We start from the raw sequence: 27,107 nt of genomic DNA on the forward strand, positions 1-27,107 counted from the left end.
CCTTGGGGAGTGTTGTGAACTGCAAAGGATTATTTTAAACAACGTGACAGACAGAGTTAAGTGAAGTTCCTAGGAAATACTTGAGGGAGGAGAATGCAAATTACCACCCCTAGTTATGCAAAGACCCAGCCTTTTGAAGCTCCTCCCTGAGGAGTAGGGGACCATTGCCTGGCTGATCACCTATTCGTGGTCTGCAGATCAAAGATCTGGACTGTGTAAAGGAGTGGCTCACAGCTTCATGGTGCTTGTTCTGAACAAACTACTGTTACAAACCTGTGACCACAGCAAAACCCTTTGATGGGGTTTGCAGGGTTGATTCCTACCAGAGCCCTCACTGGCGTTGGGGTGATCTCTGGAAGGCTTATTAGCATGTGTGTAGTTTCTTTTGATGTTTTAATGTTTTCTATGTAATACGTTCACTTTAAGAATGAATGTGCTTGCTTAGGCAAAGCTTTGTGGGACCTTAAATCTGTGGGCAATTACACTGTGTGTAGCCTCTGAGAAGAAAGGCAAAGCAGGCCTGCTCAGACAGTCAGGGTAGGCAGGAAACCAGGCAATATGAAACACCTCCACCCCAGTCTGGAGGGAGAGGGATGCATGTCTCTGCCCAAGAGAGGGAACTGCTGGAAGAGCGAGTGGGTGCCCTTGGTGGATCATAGAGGGGGAGTACAGGTGCAGTTGCCCTGAACTGTACCACTCTATCTAGACATTAGGGTATATTGCTGAATAATAATGTATCCTATTTGTTACTGTTCTGTAACTAATCACATCATCTATAGTTGAAATCAAAGCCCATTAAGGAGCAAAGCTCTTCACGGCCAAGTTTCTAAGCAGCAAATCCTGCCCCATTTCAGCCTGGGAGGGCTCCAGGAACAGAAACATTTTTGCAGGAGTGAGGAAGGGAGCAGGTTGTAGTGAATCTATGTAGGGGGCCCAAACCATTGTGCATTACAGGTGCGCATGCAGCAGGCCTGGGGGCAGAGGAAAACAGAGAAGTGGGTCCAGTGAATTAGCATCTGTCACTCCACTGGCAGTTTGTATAGGTCAGGGGCTACAGCATCATCAGGGCTTCACTATCTGGGCTTCTAGATTAAGTCCTTGGATGAGTTGAGCTGTTTTGGTCTCACTCGTGTTAACAGCTTCAAAAGTCTACTCGGAGTCAGCAGACACACCCACACGAGATCCATCTAATATATATGCCTATACACAAACACACATGATCTATCTAACATGCATGCACTGCACAGATATATAAAAATAGGTGTACTTTGTTTTTATAACCATGAACTTGAGGGTAAAATTATTTTCCCCAAATAAAAATGTTTCATCCTAGTATGTGTTTTTGTTTTTCATTACAAATTCCAGACACATTCCAGCATTGTCTTCTGGGCAGCAAACTGTATCATTTTGGACCTGTGCCATCCACAGCACTGCATGAGGTTTAATTCATATAATTCAGCAAAACAAAAGTGAGAAAACTGTACAGTACACAAAGATGTGTGAATGCCAGTGAAGGTGCTAAGTCATATTAAAAAAGAGAAATAAATTAACTTTCTGGTTTGGGGGTTTTTTTAAACAGAGGACTTGCATGTGATATTTGGAAGCCCATTTCTTAGAGTTTTTGAAGCTTATGAGGTTTTCTTTTAGGGACTGCACTAAATAATGTAGCAGTGAAGCTGGTAGTTTAAGGCTTGCTAAATGAAATCTGCTTATCTGGTAGGTTGGCATATGTAAATTAGCAAAGCTTGGTCTATGTCAGGGGTCGGCAATCTTTCACAAGTGGTGTGCCGAGTCTTCATTTATTCACTCTCATTGAAGGTTTCGCATGCCAGTAATACATCTTAATGTTTTTAGAAGGTCTCTTTCTATAAGTCTATAATATATAACTAAACTATTGTTGTATGTAAAGTAAATAAGGTTTTTAAAATGTTTAAGAAGCTTCATTTAAAATTAAATTAAAATGCAGAGCCCCTTGGACCGGTGGCCAGGACCCAGGCAGTGAGAGTGCCACTGAAAATCAGCTCATATGCTGTCTTTGCCATAGGTTGCCTACCCCGGTCTATGTGCTTCACTTTGGTTCATGTAGTAATGATTTGGCTCATGGTGATTAATTTTGGTTACAGTAAAAGTTTTGACTGAGTTGAGTACTACAAAGTGTCATGCAAAGATGACTGCATTTAGGATGCTTGGCTGCCCCATTTAGAACCAACCCAAAAAGGGTGGATTTTTTAAATAAAACCTATAGCTCTCAGAGATGTAAAAATTTCCAGTGCCAGAGTCAGTCTAGTTTTCAAGAAAATAGAAATGTCCATCTTGAAGGAGGTACGGGTGCACTTCTTATGTTATACTACGGTAACTGAAGCAAACCTAAACATTCCTATCTGTTTTCTATATTCAGATGCAACATAGTATTTATCATTCTTCACAGAAAATAAAACAAACTGTTGTTACCCTGAGAAATGAGCATCTTCATGTGTGTGTTGGAAATATAGAGAAAATTTTTCAGTTATCCCAGTTGTCCTAATATAAATTTGTACAATGACTTGAAGGCATCTTCATTTCTGTTATAGGGTATCCTTTGAACAGATCTGTTTTCATGGGTGTCACAGAAGCTGACTAGGTCAGTTCAGGACAAATCATGAGTAACACCCTATAATTTAAGTAAGAGGTACCTTTAAGGGCCAGTCTGGGTGGAAAACATTAAACCTATTTTCACCTTCACCACTTCAACTGCTCTGCCACCTTCTAAATTTAGCATAACTGATATTGAATGCGGAATGATCAATTGCATGTGTACAGTGTACTTGTGACATTAAAGGGTAAGACAGGATGTTGGTCTGAATTTGTGGCATTTGTTTTTTATTGTAATGTAACTGTTGTACAAAGATTCCTGTACAGAGTTTCAGGAATTTATTCTTGAAACAGATTTTACCCTGGTGGGTGAAATAAGTAGAGTATTAATTTAATATCCAATCTGCCTCTGTTGGAGGGATGCATCCTATCCTGGCATTCTTGTGAGCTTTTCCATATATACATTCAATGAGTTTGTTCCTTTGCAAGTGATGCAATTTATGCACAGGATTTGTGTCGTAGAACAGGGGGGAAACCAACCCACAGTTACTTCTCTAACATCTTTGTTTCTTCAGTGTAAGTGAAATAATTGCTTTAATGGGCATCCATGTATTGGTTAGGCGTATTGAATCTTGTCATGGTGATGTTAGTATTACAACTTCATGAGGTTTGACAATTACAGCATATAATTAGGCGTGGCAGAATTGGGTTTTTATATTATAATTTTGGCTGATATCAGTGTTCATTTTTAAGCATTTTTTCCCATTATTGATTTAAATGTTCACAGTTGCGGGAAATTATGGAGTGGTCAGACAATAATAATTATTTTATGACAGTAGACATTGAGATTCAGAGTTAAACCTTTATAACCATTAAAACACACAGTTGTGAACATCACACATCAAAATATGTAAAGTAAATCAAGATAAGTTCTTAAGCACAGTTTTTCTTTCTTTGCCTGTCTGTAAATTTAGATCATCAAAGGAAATATTTTTTTCATGGGTTTGTGTGTTCGGTGAAATCGATGTTTACCATCATTTACCAATAAAGATCTAATCCATTCAAGCCTTAAAGTTTGAGTCAATGAACCTATATATAATGAAGGCTGTATTGCGCAAGCAGTGCCTATTCTGTATCCTTGTTTATTTCAGGCATTCATTTATTCGGTTAGGCAGATAAGGGGAGAGTCAGCAAAGTCCCTTTAAATATCATCTTTTGAAGTTCAGTTGGAATATTTAACCCTCTGCAACCAGCTGTCGAGCCATTAGGGTCTGGCTACACTGCAATAAAAGACCCATGGCACAGCCGTGGCTAGCCTGGGTTAGCTGACTTGGGTTTGGGCTGCTGGGCTGTAAAATTGCAGTGTAGACGTTTGGGCTCAGGCTTGACCCCAGGCTCTGAGCTCTCTCAAGGAGGAAAGGTCTCAGAGCCTGTGCTCCAACCTGGGCCCGAACATCTACACTGCTATTTTTAGTCCCACAGTCTGAGCACTGAAAGCTTTGGGTCAGCTGACCCAGGCTCTGGAACTTCGTGTGGTGGGGTTTTTATCGCAGTGTAGACAGACCCGCAGTGTTCTGATTTGCATGAAATTCGCCATTTCTACCCAGTATGGCATGACCCAGGCTTTTAGGTCTCTCCTTGGGATTGTAATACCCTTTACTGAGAAAAATGCAGCATTACCTGCACATTTTTTCCCAAACCCATTAATGCTTTCTGCCTGGGGTGTGCCCTCCTAACCAGTGCATCCATGGGAGACCAGGCGCGTTGTGTCTCTTAGTCTGCCTATCTGTTCTGCCCATTTCCCTGCCTCTTACATGTGAAGTGTGGAATCCTGCCCCATACTCCATGGGGCTGCTAGGGAGAGGGAAAAGCTGAAAGTTTCAGGCATTGGGAGCTAGTTGATTAGCTAGGCAGTGTTTGAAGAAGCTGGGTTTGAAGGCCCCTTCCCCCCCAACCTGAAAATTCAAAGTCTTGCCTCTAGGACAAAGCTGATGTCTAGAGCCCTGCGTGGATGCACAAAGCTGATATCTAGAGCCCTGCGTGGATGCACAAAGGTGTATTTGCATCCAATCTGTGATCCTCAAAAATTATCTGTGGAATGCCAGAGTCCAATTGGGGAGAACTGGATAGGGATCCCGCGTGGAGTTGCAGACCCTCCACCTGCCCTTGCCCTTACTATGGTCGGGCTGCAGCTCCGAGCTGCCCTCCCCTCCCCGGCCGGAGCTGGGTCGGAAAGAGACGCACTGGCAGCTATGGGGAGCTGTGGTGGACCCTCCACCTGTCCTGGGCTGGGTACCCTAGCAGCCCCTGGCCCTTCTCCCCCAACCCTCCTGCCACAGCCTGGCCACGGTAAGAACCAGGTGGGCAGCTGTGGGGAACCACAGTGAACTCTCCACCTGCCCTGGGTGTGGGGCCCAAGCAGCCCCCTGCCCAGTGTACCTGCCCTCCAAACCCCTCTCCCAGGGCAGGTGGAGGATCTGTGCCGCGGTTCCTCACAGCTGCCCACCCACTCTTACTGTCAGAGCCCTGTGTGGATACAAAATGTGTATCCAAATCCACGCTGCTATCCACAGAAGTGGTCCACGGATATCTGCAGAAATGAAGAGCCACAGTGCTGAACCCAGTAGCCTAACAGATAACAGTGTAACTCCATAACCACATATGCAAAAAGGCTGAGAAGCTCCCTTAGATGGCAGTTTACACCAGCTAAGGATCTGCAACTTGGTTCATAAGGAAAAATTCATCCAACACCACCTCTCCCTTGGTCAGCCACATTCACTGTCACTAGGAACTAGTTGTAAATTGTTAATTTCACTAATGATTTTAGAAACAGCAAATAGAGACTAGTGTCCTCATTATTGAATGAATGCAAATCCAATGAAAGTTCTGCCAAAGCGCTGGTATGCCAGTCAGTATGAAACAAACGGTGTCAGCAATGAAGAGTAAAAGCCATAGGAAAAACCCCTAACATAGGCACTAGGTTGACGAAGCAAAAGTCTTGGTGAACATTTTAAACAAAAATGTACTGATAAAGGCCTGGATCATACGCCTCCTATGACTGACCCAGAAAGACATTTTTATAAACCTAGAGCCTGATCTGTTAAACTGGAAGGTCTGGTGGGCACTGTCTGTGTACAGCACCTGGCACAATTGTGCATGGTTCCTGACTAAGCCTCTAGCTGCTACGCACTACAAATGATTGCTGGGTCCTTTCAGATTTCAGCAGTCAGGCCTCTCTTCTCCTGACCCAGTGGTAACATGTAGATTCATTTTTGCTGCTAGGATCAAAGCAAGCTTTTTTCAATGTTCCCCAACCCAAAGGAGGCTTAGAAGTCCTTCTTGTCCATTTCACAGTTTTTCCCTTTATACTCCACTGTTTAGTCTTTCAGCTTTCATCTCTCTCCTGCACCAGCACCATCGGTACTGGAGCGCCTAGTTAATTAGTGGTCCCTCCACTGCCTCTGTGGTAACATTCTTGCATGTTGTTTTCTAGCTACGCAATCATATGAGACAAAGGATACAGTTCAAGGGTCCAGTCAGGTAAATTCTTACTACTGAATGTAGTGCGTATTATTATGAGTACTCGTAGTGAGTATTTTTATTATTGCTATTATGGTAACAGCCAGAGACCCAAACCAAAATCAGGGCCTCATTGTTCTCGACAATGTACAGACACAAAGTAATAGACTGTCCCTGCCCTAGAGTTTACAATGAAAGTAGACAAGATAGACCGGGGTGGGGTGGGAGGTGAAAGAGGACGGGTCATCCCATTTTACATACAGAGAGCTGAGGCAGAGTAAGAGTAAGTGACATGCCTGAGGTCAAACAGGAAGTCTGTGGCAGGGAACTGAGCCAAGATCTCCTGCATCCCAATCTAGCATCTTTACTACACAACCACCCTTCTTCAGTAAGTGTAGGCAGTACTGAGCCCTACTTTTGTCTGAAGTCTGGAAATCTGTCCCAGGCCAGGTAGACGTCATTATTTCACATCAGACTTTAACAACACTAGTTAATAACAAAAATGGTAGCAGATTTCAAAATATTATTGGTTCTACATAAGGATAATTTTGGGGCAACAGGGTGATGGATCTCCGAAAAAGAACAAAACTGTTGAGGCTATTTGTATTCTGGAGTACAATCTCTCCTCATTAATCCCCCCCCCCCCACCGGTGATAAATATGTAAAAGTAGATCATGTATGGGGTCCAAACTAGTTGCAACAGAAATGGCACTCAGACTTTGAAAAAGGACTGGCAGCAGAAAATTTCTAATCATTTTTCATTCATCTTGTCAAAAGATGAAGATCCATAAATACCAGCAAAACATATTAATATTGTAGGAGGTCTAGCCTTAGGGTAAGGGAATATTTCATTGAGATTTCCAGTGCTCAGCTATCTGGCTGCTTCTGAACTACCATGAAAACACAAGAAGATAATGGATGGAACTACTGGTTAGAAAATATTCCTGTATCAAATCATAAGTTTGCTTCAGGGGCAATTAAAAATATAGAACACATCTTTAGAGTTTGGTTTAATTTTCAGCATTATAAGTGAATCTGTGATATCAGCCTGGAGGAGGAGATGAAAATTGGGTTTCTGCTATAAACTCTCAAAAGTGTGTGCAGGGTTTTGGAAACTCTGTGGAACTCTGGGAAGATTTCCCTTGCGTGCTACTGAGAGTTTCAAAAAAAGCCTGAGACTTCTCCAGCCTGCATAAATATTTCTTTCTTTCTTTAACATCCATGTGAAGCTGGGATCTAACTGTAAAAAATAGATAAGACCCTTGAGGATTGAAACTGAGAGATTTTGTAAAGCGGTGCAGCAGCAACAAAATTAATAATTGTAGCAAGATTGTGCTGCAAATATTTAGAAATTATTTTGGCTTGGATAATTTTGTCATTTTCTGTCTGGCTGGGTCTTACTTTTTTGTCCATTTGTTCCTGGTCTACCTACAGTTTTTGTATCAGTTAAACTGTAAGTTAGGGATGTGATTATTTTTGGATAGTTGTACCAATAGTAATGTGGATGCAGTTATAACAGTATAAAGGTACTTTATACCAGTATAGCTTATTTCCCTTTCTATATGGGACTAAGCTATAGTGCTATAAGCACATTTATAGTGATATAACTGGGTCCATACTAGGGGGGCTGTCCTGCTTTACCTCCACTGGTATAGCCAAAGTGGTACAGTGTTTGTATGTAGACAAGGCCTTAGATAGGGGGGAAAAAACATTTGCCCCTCAGAATCCCCATAGTACAAACAAAGTTGGTTTTGGTCAATTGCATTTTATTCATGTAATCCTTACAAGAAATATATGAAAAATATAAGTACTAGGCTGCCAGCTTGCTACACAGTTCTTTCATCACCAAACAATATTTCAACCATTTTAATTGCCCTAAGAGGTAGTGACTTCTTTGAAAAACAGTGTGATAATATCAGCCTCAAGAAAGGCCTTTTGCTGTCCCAAATAATGTCCAGTCTTGTTAGAACTGGTTAGAGCTGAATATCTGTCAAAGGTCTGCAAGGATGCAGAAATTATAGCTTGTAATATGTCACCAATATGTAATGAATAGTAATACACCAAAGTACTTTTTAATACTACTTGCTTATTGATGGAGGCATTCTCATCTGAAGGGGTTAAGCTAATGCCTGGTGTGTTAGAGGTTATAATCGAGAATCCATGATATGGAAAAAAGAGAATTATATAAGGAGACGCATGGTTTTGCCTGTGTTACATGGTGATTTTCATTAGTGAACTGAACTCTCATTTTGCCTGCCCGAGCACAGAATTAATGCAAGCTATACAGGAACTTGGACTTAATTCTTAAGTGTTTTTTAAAATCCCAATAATTGTCATAAAGCTGCCTTAAATCTATAACATGGGTCAGTTTTCTGAGTGACAGTTACTTAAAAAGTTTCATCCCTGCAAAAACCAGAATTCCTATCAGATATTTTTTACAGAAGCCCTCCCATATTTTTGAGTTAGAGGTTTTTTTAATTAGCCCAAAGCAAAGAACAAAACCAAGTAAATTATTTTTTACCGAAGCAGTTTTGTTCCTTATTTATTGTTGCTGTTTTCACGTGGATGACAGATTTGTGTGTGTGTCTGTGTCCGTCCATCCCCAAATGCCTTGTTACCAAAAATGTTCCCTCTGTCCACATGGAGAGGTAGCTAGACCAACTTTTTCCTTCCGAAGAGAAAACACATCCGCACAAAGGGAAGTCTGTAACATTTAAAGCTAAATAGCCATAAGAGTTCTGAATGAAGCAGCTATAGGCAGTATTAACAAACCCTTGTACATATAGTGTACTCATCCAATGCCCACTGAAGTCAGAGGAAGGATTCTTAGCTAAGCACAATACAAAGAATACTTGTGTGATGTTATTTTCTAACAGCTTGTGAGATTTAAAGCGACCTCCAAAATTGCTCCTTTAAAGTTAGCAAGTACACCCAGTTATCCGAGCAGAGAACACCAGTACTGAAATGGGCCCCAGATTTTTATATTGGGACTGAAAAATAGACCCTGGTAAATCTCTGCTCTCCAGTTTAGCTTGACATTGTAAAAGCTTCAATGTGACCCTGCCTGATCTGGCGGTGTTTCCATGCAGGAACTGTAATTTAAGGGAACACAATAGAGCATTAGATGTGGAGGGAACACTCCAATCAGTGTGAAATGTTCTGGTTTTCATTATAACACTGCTCCTAGTACATTGCTAAGGTGTTCTTGTGCCTATAGGGTATAACTCCATAAGAGCATCTCTTTAATGGAGTCATTATGCCATCTTATTTTAGAGCTTTTCAGATTTTAGAATAACAGTGAAATGTTTCTTGCTTAAACACCTTTTTCTTTCTGCAAAAGTATTTGTACCTATATTGGTCTGTTACTTTATTACCTGCTTTTGAGACAGACTTAATTTGGGTCTATTGTCTGTACTAAGTGTTTTTTTTGGTCAGATTTCCCCCAAGTGAAAGAGTTGAGATTAATTCTCTGCAGGTCTCCCCAGCTATTCCTCACTGAAGATATCTCTCTCCATTTAGACTCAGAATTACCTCTACTGTATTCAAGTCCTGTGTTATCACACTTCTGAATATCAGTTTTAACAACAACATTGCTGATTCTAGAGAACTTTTATGGTAGAATCCAAAGTCACGTCATTTTCACAGTGACCCTCATTTTTAATTCATACTGATCCAGCATTTGGCCTTCACAAATTGAAGTCTTTTTATTCTGATCAGATATCATCAAGCCTGACTTGTTAAATGTGTGCACACCATGTACTTCACCACAGTGAAAGATCAGCACTTAAATCAGACAGCCATAAATTGGATACTGAGAAAATATAGCTACACCTGGAGTTTTATTTCATCCTTGCAGTGTCTGTCCCCTTTCCGGCACTGAGTGAAGAATTGGTACAGGTGATTTGACACTGCTAAAATTCCTCAGCAGGAGGTTTTTGGATGCACAGGGCAACTAACTCCTCCTCTTCCATCAAAACCTCCTGATGACTGAATTCGGACCCTTCTATTGAATTATTTTACCTCTTGCACTTTGGCCCCAATCCAGAAAAACACTTAAGCACATGTTTAATTTCTAGCACATGAGCAGTTCCATTGAATTCAATAGGAATACTTAAGTGTTTAAAGCCAAGTGTGTAGTTATGTCCCTTGCTGGATGGGGCCTTTATTATTCATGATTTATAAAGATCCAGGGTGGTTGTTAGAGTGAAAGTGCCTAATAATGCTAGAAGTAATAATCTTGCTTCTAGCAAAACCAGTTTGCTGCGGTCGGTTATAATTTGTGACAAACCAGTATTAAGTCCTTTGTTCCCAACTACTATTTTAGGGGGTTTGTCACAATATTAACAGACCTCAAATTACTTGCCAGTGTGTTGATTTTATCTCCTTCCTTTAAGAATGTTCATCTTGGTTTTAAAACCTTTGCTTTGGCCCACATGGCCATGTTGGGACACTCATTGCCTGGGTTTCTATACAGCTGTCAGCCGTTCGGACTGCTAAGCGCATGTAGTGTGGATTTGTCTCTTTTCAAGCTGAGGGAAAACACCTGTTGCATCACCCTCCAGAACGCGTGGTTAATGTTCCATTGGTACAGCTGGAAATTAAGTCCTTTCTTCTGTTTTAGAGTGGTTGGTGGGTTTGAGGCTCTGACAGCTATGGAGAATGTGGACAGCGATCCAAAAACAGATCGTCCCAAGGTACTACTTAAATGTAAACCAAAAAGGGTTACCAAACAAAGGGAGAGTGTGTGTGTTCCATGAATGCAATGCAGCCTGTTACTGCTTATTTTTAAAAGTTACCTTCAGGAAAATGAAACCAACCCAATTAGCAACTTCTGGTACCTTTTTTAATTTTAATTTTTTGTTTCCAGGAGGAAATACGAATCAAATCAATAACTGTTTTTGTTGATCCGTATGAAGAGGCAGATGCTCAGGTGAGGAGGAAATCATCTGTTTGATAGGTTTGCAAAGAAATATTTAATTCTAATCTGTAGCCCCGTCTGCTTCTCTGGGAATTCGTACTCGTCCCATGTTGCGTGCCTCTCTTGTCTTCCCCTTGGGTGATTACACCTGTGTTTTACAAGCAAAGATTGAACAGCTGCTGTCTGAGGCTGTCTCATTTGCTGGAAACATGCTAGTGTTGGAATGGATAATGGTTTGGAGAGTAATACACCAGACTTATAAAGGCTCCCCCATGTCCCCCAGTGTTACCTCTGCCTTCGCAATGGCAGTTGCCTATCACTTGCAGTGGAGTGATGGCCATAGACCATTCATTCCTTGAGGCGCTGTTAGCCAAGCATGCACTGTCAGTCATGGCAGCGATGGTATTGCGTAGTGCTTTGCCACTACACAGCGCTTGGACACGGTCGCCTTTTCTTTGAACTAATCTCTTGTACCATATTCTTCTAATACTCATTTCTCTCAGATCTCTGCAGAGAGAGAAAAGGCCCGACAAGAGGAGGAAGCATCCAAAACCAAGACTAAGGCTGTCCTGCCAAAGAGAGAGAGCCAGGCTCCCAAAACTTACCGGCCGGGCATTGGGAAGTATATTAATATGGCTGCAGCGTAAGTCCCTTGCACAACTGTGCTTTGTTCAGTGTTTGTGCTGTCTTGCCCGGGGAACTCCCCTTTACTCTCTGGCACTAGCGCTACGGCTCAGTGTTGTATGGGAGACACTGTCACCAGCCGTTTGTTTGGTGGCAATGGACCTTGCTAGGAACATTCGTGTACCAATCACAGCAGTCAGTGTCTGGCCCTATTGTTTTAAGGATAAAAACAGCAAACATTTCTTTTAAAAGCTCTGTGTAAAAGCCACAGCTGATCATTAACAGCGTGTGTGTGTGTAGTTACAAACACTTTTATCATCTCTGTGGAGGAGCCTGTCCATCACTTCCTGGACAGGACCTGAATTAAGTCTCCTGAGTTTCCCCTCCTGCACTGTTACCGAGAACTCCTAAAGCAGCATTTCCCTGCACACACCTTGTACTGTTGGTAGTTTAGCTTTCCAGAGGCGAGCGCCAAACCCTGGCCCAGCTTTTCAACTATTTTGGAAAATTAAAAAGAATGTGTACTGCTAAGTTTTGAACAGCCTTCTGCCAAATCCTCCCACAGATGTGGCTCTCAGATCGTAGTGTACACAAAAGCATGCGTTTGTATGTACAGACCTCGGCTGCTGACAGGCCTGTATGCCTGTGCAGTTGGGAGATTTTGGTGCCCATTCAGTTGAAAATGTGTCCTATAAGTTTAGCCAGCACATGTACATTGTTAATCATTTGGGTCTTTTAGAAGTTCAGCTAGAACATGCTGCTGTTCACCTCTGTTTTAAAGTTGTGCTGAAATTTGGTTGAACTTAAAATTGCTTTCCTGCTCCACCGTGGTTACTATGGAAATATGTAGGAAAGTTTGCAAGATTAATAGTCTATGCTGAGTAGGCCAACCGGTTCCCTGAGGTTTTTTTCCAATGGCTTTCATCCCTGCAGTCTTCTCTGTAACATGTGTGACACTGGTCTCCAATGACATCTTTGGTGGTTTCAGTCTGATCCCTATTGGCCACCTCATGGGACTTGGCAATCAAGTAAATTTCTGCATGATTCATAGGCTCTGCTTGAGAGATGCCAGGAATAGCAGCACGGACTGCTGTTGGTCTGGATCATGCATTTGGCAGCACTGGGAGGGGTGGGAAATGTCACACAGCCCCCCCACTTCTTGCATTGTGCCCAGCTAACTGCAAAACCCTTTTGCTTTTAAAAGCATTAAGCACTCCATAGGAAGGTGAGCAAACAGGCTCATGCTTTCCGATTTGCCCGTGTTCCTGTGTGCTGGGCCCGAACCAAAGCCATAGCTTCAGGACCACCACCCCCCTTCCACATTTTGGGAGTGTTCAGAATCGAAACCTGGAATCATTCCTAACATTTTAAGTGGCCCCTCTCTCTTTAATGAGCTAGAAAAACCCTGCATCTTCAACCCCTGGCAAACCACATCTCAGGGCTGCAGCCAAAGCATCTCTCTAATTTGTATGTGACAGGCTAGCTCCATTCTAAATCACACTTGGAAGGGAAAGGAATCCAGCTAACATTAGCAGTCACTGATATTTGTTTTCATTTTGGCTGCAGAAAACGAACAGCAGATGATGAGGGGCCTTCAACCAGTGCAGCTGTGAAGAAAGAGAAAAGGAGCACAGGCTTTGGGGACTTCAGTTCCTGGTAGCAGAGTGGAGAGCCTGTCACTGGAGCAGAACAGCAAAAAAGAGCCTTCCATCAACCCCAAGGGGTCTGAAAGACAGGCTGTCCTGGGGAGGGAAAGCACTGGCCCACCCTTCTAGTAGGGAAGAAAATCACTGCTTTGTTAAAGCTCCTTAATGCAGTTTTGTTCTCTAGAGAGCTACATTCCTCCAACGGCATCTTCCTCGAAGCCCGGGTTATGGTGGATTTTACAGCCGTGGAGTGGGCACCCCCCGTACTCTTTCAGACTGCTGATTATCTAGGGCCTCTTTGTCTACTTCGCTGCTTGGCAGATTAAGCAGAATCATCTCCTGTCGGTACAGGAGCTCAGGGAACAGGTGTGGTGGTGAGCGAGCTCCTTTTTCAGGAAGTCGCTTCCAGATGAGACGGGTCCCTGCCAGCTGAGTGAATTGGTGGAAATCAGTGATGTGGCTTTAGTCTTCTCTTCCCCCCCCCCCCCCAGCTCTTTGCTGGAACCCCAGAGTGCCACTTATTGTCCTCTCGCCACCTCCGTTCCCTTTTGAGCCCCTGTGCAGCCACCCTTATTCCGCCCAAGGACTGCCTCTGGACCCTATCCCTACTGCTCGTTAATGGGCTGAGAGGTTGCTGGCAATCAACATAAATCCATGGGCCTGAACAAGCTGTGTCTGCAGCCAGCCAAACCCTGCCACAGCCTGGGAAGCAGCTGTTCAGGACTGGCAGACTGGCAGCCTGATCCAGAGCCTCCACTTGGCACTGCAGAGCAGTTAAGCCACCATGTTGGCCCATTTATTGCTCTGTTTTGGTAGCCACTGAAACACCTGTGTCCCCTTCTGGCCCTTAGGCAGCGTGGCACTGATGGGACCAGTTCAGAAGCCTGTCCTTATCACCAGTGCTGATGGGTAGCCCCCAGTTGGGGCAAGTGACTAGCAGGAAGCAGCATTTGTAGATGTAGTTTTTAAACCTGTCCTTGTCATCGCAGAGTAACAGGACTGAGTTCTGCTCTCCTAGGAGAGAGAGAGCCCTGCTTTCAACAGTCCCAGAAATCACATCCGATACCTCCTGTTTACAGTGTCCAACTAGAGACCCCTCATTAGGATAATGTGATAGCAGAGGGCATGCACACCCTGCACCTGTTCACCTCAGCTGCTTAAATCCCTTCCAGAATCAGCCCCGCATGTATTACCCAGAGTAGCCGGGCACACACAAATTAAGATGTTTCCAAACTAAAGATTTTAGGAAGAAGAGATTTGTATCAGCCCATCGCATTTAACCTTCTTAACATCCTAACATTCTGCACCCTCTGTTTGTTACCATCCTCGTTGCTCAGCAAGGTACTGGTCCTACAGAACAGTTCTTTTCCACTGCTCCTTCGACATTTTGAATCAGCAGGAATCCCCTCCTTACTCCATTTCAGGAGCTGAGTCATGCTTTTGCAATCAGATTTGTAAATAATGCATTTCTAGTAACAGTGTCTTGTTTTGAAAGAACTCTGCATTTATACAGAATTCCAGCTAGGAACTTTTGGTGAAATATTTTCATTAAAAGCTTTTATTTCCTTTTGAACACTTGCCGTTGTGACTGCTCTTATTCAGATATTTTCTAGGACTATGGCATTACAAAGTACAAGGAAATCATTCATCCGTACTTTAGCAGATCTGACTATAAAGACTTTGGAATCTTTCCGATATGATTATGACTTTCTGTAAATTATAGGAAGTTCAAACTAGTTTGAAAAGAATGGGGATTTTTTTTGTTTTAAAATAGTTTGCAGTGTGTAAGTTTGAACAGAATAAGCATGTGTCCAAATCTTGGCACAGGAAACATTGTGGCATTTCCCTGAAATTGACTTTCTTTGTGTATTACTGAAATTTCTAGCTCTCTTTCCTGGCAAATCTTTGCTGAGCTCTCCTGTTTAATAACTGTTGTAATATACATGTGGTTGCAAAGCTCACAAATCTTGTCATACCTGGTTTCCCTGCATACCTTTCAGTTCCATTACAGGCTGGCATTTTTATACATTTTGCAAGAGTTCACCATAGCCGTGCCTTTTTAAACTCCTCAACACAAAAGCAAAAATAGGAGGATAAAAATTTGAGAATTAGATTGGCTGTTGGCAGGCAGTTTTCACCCACGACACTTCAGTCACAGCGAGCACCACTTATACATTAGAGTTAAAAAACTTCAGTTTGCAACACAGAGACACGGGCAGTTTGCTCAGTGGCTGGCTGGATATGTGCTGTTAGTTCAAATTATAGCAAACACAGAGCCTGAACTTCAGGTAAGAACTACAAGTAAACCAACATTGGAGGTGGTGGACAGATCCTCAGACTGGAAATTGGGTTCAAAGCAAAGGCTGGGTTTTGTTTTAGATAAGAGCAAAACATTGCAGGATTTATGTCCTTTGTCTGTTTAGACCAGTGGTTTTTAACCTGGGGTGCACGATGCCCTTTGTGGGGGTGCGAGATATGCCAGATTTTTTTAGAAGGTAAATCATCGAAAACACAAATTAAGCACTGGCATGTGTAAGTACAGCTCTTTTGTTTCATCAAACTGTGTTTATTAACATGAAACATTTTTAGTGATTACTGTAATATACAAACAAAAAATATATCTAGGTTTAAAGAACTGACCTACTTCAAGGATTTTTGGTAAGGGGGGTGAGAACATATTTTGAGAGCCAAAGGGGTGCAGGCTGTAGTAAAGGTTAAGACCCACTGGTTTAGACTGTAGGCTCCGTGAAGCAGGGACTGTCTGCTACTCTGATTGTACAGCCCCATTATGTCTGTTCTCTCTAGTCTTCCTCTTGGTGCTTTCACTGGCCCGGGTACTGTTATGCTGTGACCACCTCTGTTGTTCTTTACCTTTGTACTATATGGGGGGAGGGGAAATGAGTGGGGTTATTTAAATAAAATAGGTAACAGACATGCCTAAGCGAGTGTGAGAGATAATACTGTACCTCTCTGCTGCTTTGTAGTGGAACACTTGCAATCCTAGAGAGAAAGTTCTGTGCTTCGTGTATGGTTTCACTGCAGCACTGTGTTAACAGTTCATTGAGCAACTTGCCGAAATAGCCTCCATCAAGTGGCAAAATGAAGTACCTAACCAATACAATGAACAATCGTTCAGTGAGAAGGCAGCTTACAAATCAGAGGTATGAAGCAATGGGATGGGCAGGCATATACCACTCTGTCATATTGCATGCAAACAACATGAAGGGGGGCTGGGGATTATTGGGGAGTTAGAACTCTCTACCTGTGTGTGTGGCTTGAAATCAGCCCAGTGCAGGCATTACTGAGGTCTTATCTGTAGGAGAAAGGTGCCCTAGTGTAACTTAAACCAGCTCTAAAAACATATCAATAGGTGCAAGCCACTTACTTTGGTGGGCAAGTAGCTTCCTCAGCTTCAAACCTGTTCCCAGCTGACTTAAGCTAAACTGCTGCAAGCCAGTGTTAAACCCCTGTGTGAACAAAACAGGTTCAAATTCACACTGGTACAACTGGCCCGAGTGGCATTCCTAGCCAATAGCTGTTCTGTGGCCTAAAGTGAATTTCAGGATCTCCCTAAACAAAAACCACCATCCCAGTTAAGAGAAATTAGCACTTAGCTGCTCTCTTGGCAATCAGGCCAAATAATGAATTGGGCCCCTGGCACCAAGCGATTTCTGCCCCCGCCATACAGGTGACACATGCACCCCAGGTCGAGGTTAGGATGAGAAGAACCTTGCGTTGCCACTGCCTGGACGGCCCTTGCTTTGTGGTTAAACAGAGGGAGTCACGCTCCAGCACAGGCAGGCCTACATCTTTTGCCAGTGCTAAATTCGCTGTAAAAATGTCTGAGTTAAACACACAAACCTAAGACAATTCAGAGCACAATGGCCATCTCTTCCCTTCCGCCTGACACAGCTCTAGGCACTGACTGTGCTAACACTGTGTTCCTGCTGAACTTTTGACAAAGGAGAGAGTTAAGCCTCTGTATGTCCTGTCTTTGAGGGGGGTGCAATCCTGCAGTTATGGCACACTCACAAATCAATGGGGGTGGCCATTGCTGCTGATCAAGACCAGAAATCAGTGAATCTAGCAAGTAGTAGAGAGGGGGAAGGGCCCAAGATGTGCCACAAAGAAACAATGTTTTGATGTCCCCAGAGCCCCTGTGGCACAAATCAGTAGGAGCAATTTTGAGCACCTCAGTATCTTTGGATGCTTATTTCTCTGATGCTCTCAAACACGGAACTATGGTGATCAAAGCGTGTGTCTTTCAGGTGTGATGGGTTTATTCTTCTCCGCATCGTTCCTTCTTGACACTCTGCAGCCTTAAAGTCAATACAAAGCCACCTTTCCCCTTGCGTTATTTGTGGAGTCCCTTGACTTGGGCTGACAGGCAGCTCAGTCAGGCCAGAAGTGTGAAAAGTTGGGCTCTTCTCTCACTCGCCCCCCTGCCCACACACACACACCCTGCCTATTCCTCTGTCTAGATGATGCTCCACAGCATCTTACCCTTGGCACAGAGCAGCTTTGTGCAAAGCTAAGTTGCCATGTGAGCGGACTAGCCGGGCCCACACGAAAACTGAACAGGAGTGGCTGGGCTAGCCAGGCACTTCCACCTGTCCTGTTGCAGCAGCAACAGCAGCTTTCATCTGCTTCTCTCCCTTTCCTTTGTGGGGTCTGGCCCTCCCCCAGCCTGTGCCTCCTGTTCCCTATTTCTTCCAGACACAGCCTGGGAGCCAGGCTGCCTGCATGGGGCAGGAGAAGCACTTTGCTCTCACAGTTACCTTAAGAAAAGAAACCTCCTGCAGCACCTGCCAGCCTCTGCTTGAATCATCTAACAAGCAGCCCAACACACTCCCTGCAGGGAGGCAGCAAGGACATTTCTAAGCCCCTTTCTAGTGCATGTGAAAAGCCTCAGCCCGTGTTAGGTTCTGTGGGCCCTGCCAGTGCACCTCAAGCCTGACCTGCAGCATCTCCCTGTAGCAGAGCTGGGGCGGCAGGCAGGGGCATGGGCGATGCCACCTTCAGTTATATCTAATGGCTTAAAGAGATGCCACACACAAACCTACTGAGGTGGCCCCCCTTCCCATTAGCTCTACCACTCCCCTGCCAACACACCCACCCCTCAGTCTCTGTGATGGTCCCTTTGTGAGTGGAGCTGGCTTGCCATGCCTGCAAATCCTGTGTTAGTTTGGTGTTGCGGATGGTAGGGACTGGGCTGAGCACGCTAAACTCATTTCACTTGTGACTCTACTCTCCCCTGAGAGGGCGGAGCGGTGGTCGTGAGAAACTCCTATAAGAACACTGCGTGCCACTCTTCTACCGTTGGTGGCCTGGAACAACTCGCAGGCAAGAGATTGTAACGGCGCTGAGGTTAGTGGTTGCAGGCACCTACGTAATCTCCTGCCCTGTGCTTTGATGTGGATTTTCTTGGAAAAACAATGGTCAGCAGCCCTTCAGCAGCTATAAAATCCATTCCTCCAAAGCTCTCTTTACATAATTTGGGTTTTAAGTGAAGCACAATTCCCACTGCAGTGACTCACCTGTTTGCGTGGAAGGCTGGCTGGAGGCAGAGGCAGGAAGGAGGCAGTGTCACTTCACCCAGGAGACCATGTTAAGCTTTTTGCCTTTTGGCAGTGGGGAAAGAGGCTTCTACTTGCACACGCGGTTCCCCTCAGCAGACAGTGCCCACTCCCCTGGGGTGGCTGCAGGCGCAAGATGGCTTGGAGGAGCTGGTGTGAATTAATGCAGTTTTTCTGCCTTCAGCATTGTACACTTAAGGACAGCAAGGTAGCGGCTGTAGCTAGAAATGTTTATGGCAGCTGCAGCTGGCTTGGTCCTGTACAGATTTACTTGGAGGAAAGACCGGCCTTCGGTTTAAGGTGGCAGCATTTCAGTTTAGGATCTACTAGCCCGATGGCATTGGAATAGGAGAGAGCCCTGTGCCCTTGCTCAGTGGTTATTCATGGTACATGGGTGCTGCTGCACCCTCTGGCTTGTAATGTGTTCCATCATATACAGGGTTTACAGTTTGGTTAAATGGCTCTCAGCACCCGCCCTATACAAACTGTTCCAGCGCCCCAGCCTGCCCTGCCAGAGGAGCTGCCCATGTTTAACAGAGGGGGCTATTTTCCTCTTTGTACTGCTTGCCCCTCAGGCACCTGCAAGCTGGTTCACTCTCAGACCTAGATTGAAACTTTCATTAGTGCCTGAGCAAACACTGTGTGTGTGTCCCACCCACCTACGTTATATAGGGACCTTTGCCCTAGCTCCTGTGAAAACTAGAATCACCAGCGCTCGGCTGCCTAAGCCACCTGCTGCTGATTACCTAGTTCTATTAACATTCTGTAGCCACTGATACAGCCCACTCCCTTGCTAATTCTGCAGGTAGAGCGCTCTGCAAGAAGCCCACTCTGCTCTCCCTGCACTCCGTGGCCATCATCTCTATTCCGCTGAACTGAACAGGAGGCCAGAACTACCCTCTGCTTCAAAACAAAACACCAAAAACTCACAGCTGAACCAGTTCTGTTTCTATAGATATAAAATCCTATTGGATAGAGCACTGTATGCCATGGAGTCATAGTTTGCATATAATTTACCTATCATTCAGTTCCCTGCTGTTTAACAAGCTGCAGCTTAGGAGCCATTTACGTTTCATTTTACTTGTGCAGGTTAGAATTGAGAATTGCAGCAGAATCATCTCAGCCCAGCCAACTCTGCTTTATGTCTGAGGCGAGTCTAGAACTTTGTACTGTAGATTTCTTATCTCCACTCTTATCCCCAGTTCTTGCAAAGTGAAGAGCAGCCAAGATTCCTAAGTGAATGCGTCTCAAATGAATTGTCATGATGTTTTTCAAACTGGGGCTCTCACAGTCCTGCTCATTCAGCCACACAACAGCAGCATGGGATTGAGATAAGCAGAAACCGCCTACAGGCTAGAACTGTGTATGAAGCCGGAGCCAAAGCGCCTCACTCAGGGACAGCAAAGCAGAGCTTGGGTGCAGCTCAGAGCAGGAACAGGGAAGTTTGGAACTGGATCCAAAATCTTCCTCAAGTTCAATCTTTGATCTGGGTCTCTCTCTTCTACAGACTAAATGAAGAAACTAATACAACAATTGAATTAGGTCTTTTGGTACCAAACACTTTACCCACCATTCTGAAACCACTACCCCCAAAATGTTGTCTAGCTAGATCTGTCTGAAGGTGAAAGCTGCCTAAACGCCCCACTACCTTCCTTACTTAACTTGTAATCAAGACAGGCTCTAAGGTTCCAACCTGTGGCCGAGCTACAGGAGAGCACAAAGCTGCCTCCGTTTTGCCTTTCCAGCCCCTGGTATCTTTCAGCTCTTGTTGCCTTACACAGTGGCTGTGAGACGCTGAGTCACAACTTGTTCAAATACAGCTCACACACAGGAAAGAAAAAGGTGAAACTAGTAAAATGAATCGCTTGATGTATCAGCTGTTTGGCCCACATGGGAGTAGCCAGTGGTCCTTCCTGCCAGGTAGGCGCTATCAGCTGGGAGGACTGTTAATACCTATCATCCGATTTGCAGGGGTGCTGAGCAACCTCGACTTTCTGTGAAGCCAGTGGGAGCAGCAGGCACGCAGCACCACTGAAAGTCCAGCTGACAAGGCTTTATTCACAGCCAGCCTAAGCAGGTCGGCCCCAGCGGAAGTCACCCACCTCTGGGAAATCTATTACAAAACACCCTTGCTGGGAAATCCCCCAGGCTGTCTGGATTGGAAGAGACACTAACAGGAAACCTCATTTCAGGAAGCAGGTTTAAAAAAATTTACAAAACACTGAGGTTCAACATTTTTCCTTTGGGAAGACGAATAAACTGTAACTACTGCCAGCAGCAGGAAGGCGAGTCCACCACCTTCGCTGGGCAACACTGGGTTATGGGGCTGGGCCAGAGGCCAGGGGAAATTTTCACTTCCTTTCTCTTTCTTCAGAAAGTTAATTTCTTATCATGACCGTCTGGGGATTTAACCCCCCTGTGTTGCAGCTGCAAGGAGGAGCCTGGAAGCCAAGATTTGTATCTGCAACAGCTTTGACCTCCCCTCCCAAAAGAAAGTTCTCACTAGCAGAACACCAAAAAGTCAGCCCTTAAACAGGTGGGCCCTGCACACCACTCCAGTGATAACAGGCCACAACCTGCTCTGTAGTTACTGCATGCCAGCCCCACAGGCTTGAAGGTCCCCCTTGTTCAGAAAGAAAACCCCAGTACGTCCAGTCCCGTTTGTCCCTTGGCTTGGCCAGACTGGATTCAGTCAAAGCAGACAGAGGAAGTGCTTCAGGAAGCACAGCTCAGCTTCTGGTCATGTTTGCGGCCAGGTTTACCCTTTGCTGCTGCTATTGTATTGTTCTTGCTGGCTGAGAAGCGGCTGCAGGCACTTTTCAGCCAGTGCATGGGAGTGGGGGGTTGATTTATGGGGATGTGGGGGGAGCCCACTCAGTCTGCACAGGAAAAGGCTAGAAAGTTCAGTCTGTCTCCAACTGAGTGTTTCATCAGATGGGAGTTTAAGCAACATCCTGTGAGCAGAGCAGGAAGTCTGCAGCTTTTCATCGGCCCACACTCCTGGGGTTGTGTCAGCAGCATGGACATCCAGCTGTATCTAATTGTTGCAGCTAGAGAAGTTCAGGGCTGAACTAGAGAAAGCCGCTATATTTAAATGCCAAAAAGGCCTGTCCTAATGCAGTATTGCAGTTCCATGGTTAAGTATTCACTAGTCAGAAAATGCAAAGGAAGACTGAAGGGGGCTGTGTTAACGCTCTTCTCACTGTGCAACTACATCACAGGACAGTCTATCGGATTAGCTGCTCAAGTTCAAACTATACAATCTTGTATACAAAAGTTTAGGTTTCAAAGCCAAGCACTGACCACTAGGAAATGCCAAGTATATGGCAGCTTGTGGAACTTTAATCCTGCTTCCCTGTGCATCCAGCCAGTGCACTGAGTGAGGTGGGGACCTGTGGAAAAAGTAGGATGGGAGTCATGGAATTAAAGATTATATCATAATGCACAGGCACAAGGGGGCCAAATTACAGCTGTGGGCAACTGTCAGTCTAGCAATTCTTCACTTTCCAGTGCGTGACTGGGTCCTAAATAACTCTTTTACTGTAGGACAGTATGTAAGTGCCTACGATTATTTTTTTAAAATGAAAAAATATGTAATTACGTTCACATGCAGTATCCTTCTCCCTCCTTGCCACTGATGACCCATCAACAGAGTTAGAAGCCTGACCTTCAGCAAAGACTCCTATCAATCGAGCTATAGGACTAACAAATAGCTGGCAACAGGAGAAGGCTGTTGTCCCAGTGTGGAGGATGGGCCATGTGCTAGGTCCCTCCAGGGGGAGCTTGGCCTCTTGGCTCTCTCTCTCTCTCTTCTCACCTGTGCAGGGGGGAGCACTTGCCCCACATGCTACCCCAAAGGGAGTGGTGTTGGGGTATGTGCTGGGTCTAGATGGTATGATCCAGGGTGAGGGTGATGCCTGGTGCAGGGAGTAGTGGTGATGCTGCTGTTTGTTTGCAGTTATCACTTGGGCAGATGCCAATGTTTTCCTGAGAAACACCAGCAAGGGAAGGGAAAGGACAACTTTTATATCTCCGATAAGACTGAATGGAATTTCAAGAGAAAAAGAAAAGGCACTTCTCTCACCCCAGGGTCCTGCTGAATTTCAGAGACCTGCTGCAACAGAAGTGTAAGAAATAAAAAATAAACAGCCCTAGAATCCTTCACAATGGAACATATTTGGCATCCCAACTCTTGGAATTGCTACCAGCTCCCCCATAATTTTTTCTACCACATTTTTAAGGTGTGAGCACATAACTAAGGTCTGTGCCATAATTCGTTTGTGTAAGGGGACAGAGTTAAGGCTGTGGAAGGGGAATCTACCTGTTTTTATGGTCCCTCTGTGCTGTTGTGGCGCATACAAGCCCCAGATCTAGCTGGGGAGAATGTCTCCAATGCTGGGCCTGAGTAAGGCCCACACAGCAAGGGCTGGTGCAGGTGGCTTGCCCGGGTGGGGCCATAACAGACACTGACAATGGTTCTAAGCAGCATTGCCGGCCATAGGCAACTCGGTTAAACGAGGGACTGTTTTAGTCCCTGGAACCACCCGGAATCAGAGTGACACTGAGGTGACTTACAGCTGCCATTTCCTTCTCCCTCGAGGCTGGGAGGGCTGGTATATATTTTGACATGTGATGTTGACAATGTGTGTTTTAATGGTTATAAGGCTTTCACTGTTTGACTTTCAATAGCCACTTTCATTAAATAATTATTGAGACTCCCTCCTATTATTTTTTGCAACTGAACATTTCAATAGATACAAATCTAAAAAAAATGCTAACAAATAAAACACCGATATTACCTGCCAACATTACAAACCAAATTTTGTCAAGCCTACCTATGTGCAACCTTAATAATGTGTTTACGTTTTTTGCATTTAATTTCCTTATTTTGTTTTTTAAACAGGAAGAAAATAAGATAAAAATAAGAGTTCCCAGGTCTACCCGCTGGCCAAAAGTCGATGAGTGCTGGCTACAATTGCTAGTCAAGGTGCAACTAAGTCTGCATGTTGTAAGCCTTGGTTTCTACATGTAGTAACCTCCCTTACCGTCTCCAGAGCTACACCTAGCAGAGTGTAGTTCCCTATCCCACCTGCACTCTAACAAGCTCCAGCATTTGTCCTGGCTTTGGAGTTAACAAGCCATTGGAACTTGGCTGCATAGTCACTCCCATCTGTACATGGGCAACACATCACACACAGCCTTAGGGCATCTCCCCATCTCTCACCCCAGTGGCTGAAGGGTTGTTGCTCAAACCCTCCAGAATCAAAGCATGTGGAAAGTTCAAGCCAGGAAGGTGAAACTTTCTGCAAGGCAGAAGCATGTGAAGACAGGAAATTGGGTCGGAACCGGTTTTGCAGGCTCCACCACACTGGCTGCATCTGCAGTGATGGTAGGTAGTAGTGTGCGCCTACCTCATACTGTCCACCTAGTGATCTCAGGGCTTTAGAACAAGTATCTCTGTCCCCATTTGCACACCAGGGAAGGCAAGGACCAGTGATTTGTCCAAGATCTGTGACAGAGTCAGGGAGAAAACCCCGGCCGCCTGATCCCCCAGAGCTCTCCTGGGCCCACTGAATCTTGCTGCTTGTTGGGAAGGGCCCTGAGACTGCACTGGGGGAAAAAGGGGCTGCATGAACAATTGTACCTCAGGCTACGCAAATGAACAAGGACAATGGCACTTTTCTGTATGTGCTGGAGATCATTACTGGTGCAGAAATCCCACCCTGAGAGGATCCTCTAAACAACAGGTTGTCCTGTGAATGAGCAGGCAGTGCCACCCCCACTGGGCTGGATAGCTCCACCCATTAACTACATACATTGTATTATCTTTTGCCATAGTTGCACCAGCTCTTCCCAGGAGGAGCTCTGGTGCAAAGAATTCTGGGATGGAAATAGGCCCACCGTGCATGAGCCCCCTTGCTGGGAGCTGGCTTTCCGCACAGCCCACCATCTAGGTGTCAGGTTTCCACTGGAGATGGGCAAAACCCCCTCGTAGGCAGACTCTGCTTTCACCACAACTGCTGAAGCATTAACCTAGCTGGGGTTTTGTCTATGAAGGATACCACACCTGGCTAGGGGCAGGGATCGTTTACCTGCTAATCCCACAGGATGATAGCGGGGACCATCCAGCCTAGAACAGCTCAACAGGAGACGGGTAAATTAGACTGAAAATATTTAAATGCTGGTTGAAAAGCGTCTATTCCAAACACCAGAGGTTTTTTTGTCTGAGCTCCCTAGTCTGCCCCCTGTAATCAGCACCTCTAACGGGTCAGGGCTGTGGGAGCTGACTTTGAAAGCACAGAAGGATCAAAACCATTTCCTGCCCCCCCCTCCAAAAAAGTGATTTCAGCCTTAACGAAGCTACAAAGGCTGCCTTTGTCCTGCTCCTTTGCCCCACCACCATTTCATAAGGGGCTCCGGGGCTAATTGCAGGAGATCAATGAGTGATGGTTGCTACGTTTGGCCAAACCGCTCTGATCCAGATGAGCCCAGGTGTGGAGGGGAGAGCTGGAAGGAGGGAGCGAAGGAGGACTAGAGTTGAATATTCTCCCCCACCTTTGCCTTACGTATCAGCGTCACCTCCTCTCTTAGCTTATTAATCCACACAGATTGTGGCCTTTTATTTTTAACTCTTATTGTAACACTGATGCCAGCAGCCGGCTTGCCCACAGGCTGGAAACCACCTGTTCAGCTCGGCTCCTCCAGCAAGGAGCCTGTTATAACAACAGAACAGAGAGAGAGAGAAAAAGCTCCTTAAAGGTACAAGGCTGCCCCATTCCGCGATTTTCCTTTGACATTCCCCGGCCAGTCTGTCCTCTCATATAATTCCTCCTGAGAGGCCAAGACAGGCATTTCAAGGCCGAGCAGCTGCCTTCCTGTGCTGCTGCAGGCATATGAGACAGAGCCAGTGGAAGTTTATATGATTTGTAGATGGGCTGCCCGGGCATGGGCTGTGTGTCTTTACCATGGTGAGTCGGTTCTGTAGTGTCCTCACTGCAGGTGGCCCAGAGAGCAATGCTGGGGTGGCAGCCAGCCCACAATACTGCCTAGTGGTCCTAGCTACACCGAGAGGGTGTAGGACACCCTAGTCTGCATGTGGAGGCAATGCTGCCGTTACAGCTTCGGCTCCACTCCATCCTCAAGCTCATTTACAAACAAAGCCACCAAAGATGAGCCACCACTTTGGACCGCCTCCTATTCAGCCATGCAGAGCCCTAGTGGAAATCCACTCATGAAACCAGGGACCTCATCTGAGCCAATGATCTTGGCATGAAAGACTCCTTAGCCCATTGCCAGCCCCCTGGACCAGGCTGTCTTCTTAAAATGTCAGTTTGTTCCAAAACTATCCGACTGGCTTGGCCTCCTCTACCCCCTCTCAATGCCCTTCTAAGTGCAGTCCTGACCATCCCCATGCTGTAAGGTGACCAGTCAGCAAATGTGGCAAATCGGGACAAGGGGTGGGAGGTAATAGGAGTCTATAAAAGAAAAAAGACCCCAAAATCGGGACTGTCCCTATAAAATTGGGACATCTGGTCACTCTACCATGCTGCCTAATGCAGGGCTCACTGCAAAGGGTTAATTAGCTTCCCTGCCCCTCCAAGTTGTCATATTAAAGGCCTCGTACTATGAGCTATTGTCGTCGTTTGGTTTGGACTCAGATTCCTGTTCAGTGCTGTAAGCGGTTCTTAATCAATCCCAGCTCTGACTCACCCTCTGCTGAGCTCATACTGCTGCCTTGGTGACTTCATCCTCTTGAAATAGAAACCTGGGAAGGGAACAGTCTCCCCCTCTACTTTATACCCATGTAAACACACACTCCCAGATCCCAGCCCCTGTTGCCAGGGGACTGTCAGAACCTAAAGCCAGTAACTGAGCTTTGGTCTTGCTCGCCCCAGAGCGACATGGGTGATGGCAGCCCACATTTAAAAGTTGAAAAAACTTCCAAACACTCACACTGCCCAGCCTGAAGAAAAGGAGGGTAAATTCTGCAAGTGACATAGCCCAGCTCTTCTATGTGCCCACCGAAGTATGTGTGTGTGGAGGGGAACTCACTCACCCCGTTTTCTCATTCTCGCCTGTCCCTGCATGTTTCTTTCCCTGTGTTCCATCAGTAACAGAGATTCCCACAGGCTCCCAAATTTGATTCTGGAGTTTAGGGCTGGTTCTATTGGGGCGGGGCTGGTCAGACCAGCAAAGAGAGAGCTCAAATTCTGCTAACAAAATCCCCAGAGTGCAACCCCAATGTGCCACAGA

The 27,107-nt window shown here is 45.2% G+C and overlaps 1 protein-coding gene across 2 annotated transcripts in view; it reads left to right on the top strand.

Annotated features, from left to right (window-relative positions):
* The window catches only part of PPIL2 (peptidylprolyl isomerase like 2), a 123,860-nt gene extending 109,009 nt beyond the window's left edge, over nt 1–14,851 (top strand). For both annotated transcript variants that reach the window (XM_030582355.1, XM_030582356.1), the window contains 4 exons: nt 10,712–10,784; nt 10,958–11,020; nt 11,512–11,651; nt 13,199–14,851. In XM_030582355.1, the coding sequence (XP_030438215.1) occupies nt 10,712–10,784; nt 10,958–11,020; nt 11,512–11,651; nt 13,199–13,292 (370 nt within the window). In that variant the 3' untranslated portion in view covers nt 13,293–14,851. The remainder of the gene's footprint in view (nt 1–10,711; nt 10,785–10,957; nt 11,021–11,511; nt 11,652–13,198) is intronic.
* Nucleotides 14,852–27,107: the final 12,256 nt, after the last annotated feature.

This window comes from Gopherus evgoodei, chromosome 13, assembly GCF_007399415.2.
Source record: "Gopherus evgoodei ecotype Sinaloan lineage chromosome 13, rGopEvg1_v1.p, whole genome shotgun sequence".
NCBI lineage: Eukaryota > Metazoa > Chordata > Testudines > Testudinidae > Gopherus > Gopherus evgoodei.